The 7,922-nt window shown below is 52.3% G+C and overlaps 1 protein-coding gene across 1 annotated transcript; it reads left to right on the top strand.

The window, feature by feature from the left end:
• Positions 1–2,724: 2,724 nt before the first annotated feature.
• LRRC43 (leucine rich repeat containing 43) lies at positions 2,725–7,702 on the top strand (the record flags this gene model as incomplete). The annotated part of the gene is made up of 11 exons (XM_010024612.1): positions 2,725–2,902; positions 2,989–3,264; positions 3,542–3,652; positions 3,791–3,930; positions 4,526–4,764; positions 5,547–5,725; positions 5,870–5,993; positions 6,208–6,347; positions 6,508–6,597; positions 6,880–7,083; positions 7,569–7,702. Coding segments are annotated over exons 1-11 (1,751 nt in total), but the record flags the coding sequence as incomplete, so codon positions are not given.
• Positions 7,703–7,922: the final 220 nt, after the last annotated feature.

Below are 7,922 nucleotides of genomic sequence, written 5' to 3'. Positions count from 1 at the left end.
ACCTAAAATACTGCAATGTAAATGCCTTCCTTCTTGTACGGAATACAAAGAAGAGACTATTTCAGGTTCTAACCCAAATATTTATTTTCTGATGATCTTTCTAGTGTCTTATAATAATTGAAGAGATTTTTCCACAGACATAAGACACAGCAAATGCAAAATAGTACACTTACGTAGTTGTTAAACAAGACAGTTGCTTGCCTTTCTATCACCGATGCTAAGGGCTTTATTTGGGTAATAAATCGCTCCTGTGTCTGTCCTGTAGTAATTTTGCATCCTTCCAAAGTGGCTGTTGGTGCCAAGGAGCCCAAAGGAACCAGTGAACAGAAGAGGAAGATTGCAAACCTGTTGATCTCTGCATTCAAATGAAGAGGGGAAAGAAGACAAAAAAGCAAGAACACGATGATCAGTCTCAAACCTCTACATCATTTTTGCAAAGCTTCCTGCTTTTGTGCAGCGTGCTAAATGCCTAACGCGTATCAACATGAAGTGGCTGAGCTGATGATGAACACCAACCAGTGCAACCTTACAACAAGGAGCAAGGTTAAGTGGTACCCACCTGCTCGGCGCTTCATGGCGGGCTTGGGGAGCAGCTGACTTGGCCGAAAGCTGGCTGGACGCTGGCGTTCAAGCTGCTCGTTGCCTGGAGTGCTGTAGATGTGGCCAGCCAAGCTGTGTTTAAGTACCCTGGAGGTTTGCGTCAGTGGCTCCCCCATGGGTGTTTTTTCTGCTGGTGATAGTTTGGGTTTTTTTCCTTTTTGACAGATCACATCAAAAGTTGGTTCAGATGAGTATTCGCTGATTGTGATCTAGATGCAGTTTCAAACTGACATGGATGGTGTCCTGTAACGTCTGAGTAGGACTTCAGGATGCTTGGCTTAGCATCCACCTAAACCTCCAAAATGTAGGATTTCGAACATAAACTAGATGTTTTTAAGAACGTGATTGGAGCACACAAGCACGTTATTGGTGCCCAAAGTCAGAAACCACCTCCTGCAGGATCAACGTAAGTGTGGGCTAATGTAGGGAGTGAAAAAGCCATGAGGGGCTTGTGTGCAAGGCAGGTCAGGCCTCCAGGTCGACATGGAAATCCTTTTGCTGGATGTCTGTAAGGCTTCCCACATATCTTAGCAGAGGATGTCCAGGATCCCACCTCCCCATCTCTGTTGCCCAGCTCTCTAACTCCCCTGAGGTGATTTTCCTTTTCCAGCAGCTAAATGCAGGAAATTCTTATACACACCAAACCAAAGAAAAGTTGTTCCTAGGATTTACAAGTATGGAGCTGTGATCAGAAGCGGACCTGCAGGAATACTGGTAGTTTAGGACACAAAGAAGGGCAGAGGAAACACATGAATATAGCTTTGTGAAAATTTCATACATACACACTTGTACTTTGCAGTTCTGTGATAAAAGATATGTGAAGATACCTTCTGAAGTCTGTTGAAAAGATGCCTGAAAGCAGTCATAGATTCAAAACTGAATAAGAGAGAGGGGGATGTTTCTTTGTGCAGGGTGTGCAGGAACATCTCTATGAAGACAATGATGGGTACAGATGGCTCCTTTCGGGTAGAAGGGTGATCTTGGAGGGCTGCTTGTTTGGAAGCACCAAAAGAGCAGAGAGATGCAGCTGGTTAGTGCCACACAGTGCATTGCAAGGTGTGTGGAAGGTGCATGAGCTTTCACATCAGGAGACCACTGGGCATTGGGCAGTGCCAGTCCCCTTCCAGCTGCCCCAGATGGGTACAGCCAGTGGGGGACAGACAAGGAATCACAGCCAGTCTTCTTCTGAGAGCAGGGGACATCTCTGTGCAGCACCAGTGGCAGTGGGGCCCGGTTACTTGTAACAGTGATACGAGTAAGAGAAGCAGCGTTCTTACAGCTCGGCTTTTCCATGAAACACGGTTCAACCACTAGTGATGCTTTGCCAAAGATCTGTAGAAGAGTTGACTTCATTTTGTACTGAGTCAAGGACGGCTGTTGGCCTGGCTCTTCCACCTCATGGCATGCCACGATCTCAGCATGTGCATGCTCTGCACATTGTTTCCTATCAGTACACAGCTGTGATAAGGTGCTGAGCTGATAAGGGAGCAGATCGGCATCTGTCCTGTAAAACCCAACCTGAGTGGAAGTTCAGCTTTCCACCACGTAACCACCAGATGCCAGAGGGCATCTGCAATTCATCTGCTGAAGTTTTGCTGACACAGGCTGCTCTGTAGGCTCCCTAAACTGGAATTTGTAGCCATTGCCTCAGCACCTATCACTGGAAAAACCAAATAAACCTCAGAGTGCAGACCTGAGTCTGACCTGAGACACAGATGTGGCTTTTGCTCCTGGGGTTCACCTACTTTTTCCAAGTGTAGGAGCTGGTACTTTTAGCTGTGAACTTTGTTTTCCGATGGCCTTGGGCTGCTGTAGTGGTGGTGCCCTCCACGTGAGTGAACAGCAGCACTTTTACAGCTAACAGAACCTGTCTGCTTCCTCCCCGAAACTTGAGTGACGCTCAGGATGTAGTTGAGTGAGATGGCAAATGCCACGTCACAGATCCTTGGCCAGGGGACAGGGCTGATGCTGCCCTCTGCAATTGCTCCATAAGGCTGCCCACTCTCCCTGGTGGGGAGAACCCCACAGCTCCCAGGGAGAGATCCAGGAAACCAGGCATTTATTCCCAGCCTGGGGAGCTCAGTGCTGTTCCAGGCTCACTCTGCTTGCAGAGCTTGGTCCCCAGGGCACCCACGTCCCTGCCATCTCCTAGCGACAGGGACTCTTTGTCACTGAGCCAGGGAATTCCATGCTGGGCTGGGGCTGGATGGCAGCACCCGGTCCCTGCAGTGTCTCTGCTGCTCTTCAGGAGCAGCTGAGGCAGCTGGCTCTGCAGGACTTCCCCTGTGGCCTGGGCAGCTGGGTATGGGCCAGGGGGCACAGCCATGGGATGTGGCTGGGGGTCTGTGGTCTGCAGGGCTGTCACTGCCTCTCCTCTCTCCTCTGCAGAACAAGTCCCGCTTTCCTGCACGCAGGAGCCCCCGTGGGCGCCAGACAAGGCTGTGGGCAGACCCGGCCGGGCACGAGGAGGACGTGCCACTGAGTGAGGAGAGCCCTGAGGCACTGATAGAGCTGCTGAAGGACCGACACAGCCCCTGGGCCCTGCCACCAGGCTGCAGCCCCCAGGACCAGCACCTGCGGGAAGTGGCTGTGCTGCAGCCCAAACTCGTCTGCGGCTCCAACATCTTCCAGGTTCTCAGGTCCCTGCGGATCGTTGACAAGGGAGTAAGTGCAGGTGCTGGTGCCCATAAAACTACCCATCTCCAGGCCAGGAAACCGCATCTCCCCGTTGGGAGGGAAAATACCCTGGGAAAAGGACACCTTCACCATCCCTGGGACTTCCCAGATGCCACTATTGCTGCTGGAGTAGAGCTACTGCCCCATCCCCAATGTGTTGCACTAATCCATGTTACACATGTCATGTGGATCAGCACTACATGTCTGTGTCACCTTGGCCAGGAGGAGGCTCAGGGACACATTGGCCAAACCCAGCTCTTTGCAGGTGGAGGAGCTTGATGAGGGTCTGTTGCAGTTACAGCAGCTGGAGGAGCTCATCCTCAGTGCCAACCACATCAGTAGGATAACCTCGGCCAACCTGCCCCGGACACTGAAGGTAAGTGAGCAATCCCTTGCAATGGCAGGATGGGGAAGGAGGTCCCATCTGGGAACACAGTGCAAACCAAAGAGCTTGGGGGAATGTCAGGAACAACTCATTGCAAAGGGCGTTTGTTGTTCTCTCTGTCCCGGGCAGGTCCTGGAGCTCTGCTGCAATGCTGTGGCTGATCTGCAGGACCTGTGTGCTCAGCCTCCTCCAGAGCTTCTGCACTTGGGGCTGGGATACAACAGGCTGTGTGGACCTTCACAGGACAAGTACCTCACTGCAGCCTTCTGGTAATGCCACAGGCTGAACGTGGGCTCCTGAAAGGGAGATGCGCAGATGTGAAGAGATGACCTGAAGCCATTGAGGTGGCCCATGTTAGGACATGACAGCCCTTCAGCAGGGTTGTTCCTTTGCTCTGTGTCTGCTGCCTGTGCAGAGTGGTTTGCCTCTGCCTATGTTTCATGCTCAGAGGTTGTCTTGGTCTGTGGCCAAGGTGTGGAACAGGGAAATCACCCAAGGAACTATCTTGACACCCTGCCCACCAGAGTTCCTATGTCCCTGCGTAGCTTCCTTTTTCCATGCCCTTCCCAAAGTCCCTGCTGGGAGTCTACCCTGGGAAGGATCTAAAGCTTGGGCTATATCACCAAATGATGCAGTGGGGTGGTTCACGGATGCTAAAGAAACATGGGTTTGAGTTGTGGGGCAGACTGACAATGGACCATGTGGCTAAGGAATTTGGTATTGGCCTCTTGAGATTGTACCATTGGATTCCCCAGTTTGACTCAGTTTGTGCTGGAAAAAGCAGGTTTTGTTTCTTTTTTGACCCAGGGTAGCAGCTCTCTAGATGCTCTTTGCCTAATCATCTTCTCTGTGTTCTCTCCTTAGGCCAAATCTTGTCTCCCTTGACCTGAGCTTTAACAACTTAACGGATTTGGTGGGGCTGGTCTCCCAACTGTCCAGTCTGGAGAAGCTCCGCATCCTCGTGCTCAAAGGGAACCCGCTGGCTCTCATTCCCACTTACAGAGGCTTCCTTGTGGACAGCCTGCCCAAGCTCTGCATCCTCGATGACATCCACGTAGGGTTTGATGAGAGGCACCAGTTCCTTGGTTTGGCAAGTCAGCCAGGTGAGTCTTGACCCTTTAACTTCTCTCTGCTGCCTCCATGATTCGGGAGGTGGTTTCACCATGGTTGAGCTACAAGTCCTCAGGGCAAACTCTGGATCCAGTATTGACTTCCCTCTTGCCTCTTCTCAAATGGAGATCTTTCTCTGTGCTTTCTTACCCCACTAGTGCAAGTGGGGAGACAGGCAGAGAACCCTGCAGCAGTGTAATTACACTCGAGGTAGTTTTAGCCATAGTCAGGTCCAAAGGTTGCAAGAACAACCTAGTCCTAGCACCGGTTTGGTGTCATTCTCTGCCCCCATCTTAGCTTCCTAGACACTGTCTGGTTTCAGACTCTGTTTTCCTCTCCAGCTGCTGAAAGAGGAACATCTCCACTGGAGAAGATGCTCACGTGGGTGCTGCACTGCCCACATGAAGTATTGCCACCTCTGTAGCGTGGCACATCCCCAACTGGGACAAGAGCAGGGGGCTGGGGACACCCCGGGGGTAGGAAACCCCTCTTGATGGCCACTACTCAATGAGTTTAAGCGCTGGATGCGCTCTTTGGAGTCTATAGAGTTAACCAGGGACGCAAAGCAACCAAGGCAGGAGATGCTTGTATGGCTTTGGAGTGACCCCACGTGGCAGTGGCTTGTCACAGCGTTAGCACAAGGTGGCAGGGAGCGATGCCGGGTGGAGGGACACTTCCTCGCCTGGTTTCCACTGGTGATTTCACCTTGCTCTGTACTGCCCTCACTCTGGAAGGAGCACACTGCAGCTTCATAGCAAGATTGTCTTCCTTTTAGAGCTAATGAGGAGTGAAGCACGAGTGGTTGTGAGTGTTGGGGACATGAAAGGAGTCCCTGATCCTAGTACTCTTCAGCAGCTGGCGAATGACTCCGACTTTCCAGTGATCACCTACAGCTACTGTGTGACATATGAGTTTGTGGAGGGAGAGGAGCTTGACAACAGCAGCAGCACTGAGGTTCGTGCTTAACAGAGCTCCTGAAAGCAACAGGCAGTGGCAGGTTACAGCAAAGGGGGACTTCACCTCCCAGCTGCAGAGCTCTGCCCCCTGGTCCTGATGCAAGCCAGACATGCCCTGCCAAGAGATCCCCCTCTGTTCCAGGTAACAAAAATCCATCAGAGTCCTGAGGTGGCCACCTTGGATGCAGACAGCTCTGCTCAGTACACGGGAGAAACAAAGAGCCAGCAGGACCCTGCAGCCACAGAGGAGCCCAAGGCCAGCTCTGGTAAGGAGGAATTCTAAGTCTCCTGCCCTACTGCTCAAGGCAGGTTTATGCCTCTTCCTGGCATATGGTGGCATCAGGTTGTCCCTTGTAGTGTTGGCTGCAGCTGGGCTGTTACTGGGACTGATGGATAATGAATTGGCGCAGGTCATGTCCTGGGGGTCCTTCTGTCCTCAGGAAGGAGAGCTCTCTCAGAGGCTTTTCGTGTCCTGCACAGCAAAGGTGTTTGTCACCCCTGGAAAGCCCTGGGAAGATACCATTGACTACAGCTACAGGAAGGAGCATATTGTTAAAGACTTAGTGAGGCTGAAGTCCTACCTGGCGGCTGGAACAATTGTCTCTGTTGTGGAGGAGAAGGTGAGCGTGTGGCAGAGGTGGATGAAAGGGGAAGGAGCTGCTGGGAGGCCCAGCAGTGGTGCTGTGTTCCCTCAGAGGTGCAGCCCGGGATAGCAGTGACCCTGGGCCAGGGTCCTCGGGTGTCCCAGCCCCTGCAGCACCAGCTCCTCTCTCCGGGCAGGTGCTCTCATGGCCTATTGAAGCTGATCCAGAAGAAAACACAGACACAAATAAGAAGGCAGGACGAGGGCAGCAGAAGGATGGTGCCAAGGTAGGTGCTGGGAGAGCACAATGCCCAAATAACACCCAGGGTGCAAAAACAATGGTGGGGGAACAAGGACCCTTCTCTTGGATCAGTTTGGTGTGTCAGAGACTCTCTCCTCCATCCCAGACCTCTCACCAAAGTACCCTCTTGCTATGGGAGGAAGGCAGCAGCAGTTCTACACACATCTTGGTCTGGATGCAGTGGGCAAGGGGCTGGGGTGGGGTTTGCTCTCTGATAAGGGGACCCCAGCCCTCCACTGAGGCTTGTCCCTGCGCTGGTATCCTGCAGGGTCCTGCACGCAAGGACAAGCAGAAAAAGAAGAAGGAAAAGTCATGTGAACTCCGCAGTGACCCTCCCATTCGGAGGACCCTGGGCACCAGGAAGGTGACCCTGGAGTCTCTGCTGGCCACTGAGGACCTGGTGACAGCTCTGTGTGACTTTGGGATTCTGGTCACTGAACAACCACTGCAGCCACCAAGTGTGGGGGAGAAGGTAAGGAGCGTGCTCCAGGGCATGTGAGGCAATGCTGCCAGGGATGGGCAGTGCTGCAGGCTGGGGTTCAGCATAGCCTGGCCTGGACATCCCTCCCATGCATCCCTCAGTTCTCCTCTCCATAAAATGGGGCTGAAATAGCATCATCCATCACTGCTGGGTATCCTTACTTAGTGTTGATACTAGCAATAAGTACTGCTACTTTTTCTGGGCCTAGGAAAATAGATGAGTTTATTTTTCCACTTGAGAATATGAAAGCAACCCCTCGTGCTTCCTCTGAGGCTCTCTCAGCATGGCGACACACCCCAGCTCACACTTTCTATTCTGTGGATTCTCTCCTCTGAACATCCCCTCCACTGTGCATCTGCTTCCCCTCACTTCTTTCCTCTGCCCTTTAAATCCCCGTGACCAAACCCAGATGGTGATGCCAGTCACAGGACTGAGTGCGGGCAGTGAGTTTCATCACAGCCTAACTATGGAAACAGCTCTCTCCACAGGACAAGAAGAAAAGCAAAGACAAGAGCAAAAACCCAAAAGCAGAGAGTAAAAGTCAGGCCAAACGGAAAGCTTCAACGTCTGCCAAAGGTGACAGAGACTGGAGCTGGCTGGGCAGAGGGTGGTGAGTGTGAGAGCAAACAGCAGCAGTGCCCAGCCCAGAGGCTGGTCCCAGCACCCTGCCAGCTCTGCAAGCAGGGTGTTTACTCACATCCTGACCTCCAGACACTGCACACAGTTACTGACTGTGGGGCTGTAAGGTTTGACACACGTCCGGACACGTTGAATTAAAGTCTGAACAAGCACCAAGGGTGGGCTGCTGGCAGTGCTGGGGTGACACACAC

The sequence above is a fragment of the Nestor notabilis genome, unplaced genomic scaffold, assembly GCF_000696875.1.
Source record: "Nestor notabilis isolate BGI_N333 unplaced genomic scaffold, ASM69687v1 scaffold29281, whole genome shotgun sequence".
Taxonomy (NCBI): Eukaryota; Metazoa; Chordata; class Aves; order Psittaciformes; family Psittacidae; genus Nestor; species Nestor notabilis.
Note: the sequence above shows the minus strand (reverse complement) of the source record. Positions and strands in the feature narration are given on the sequence as shown.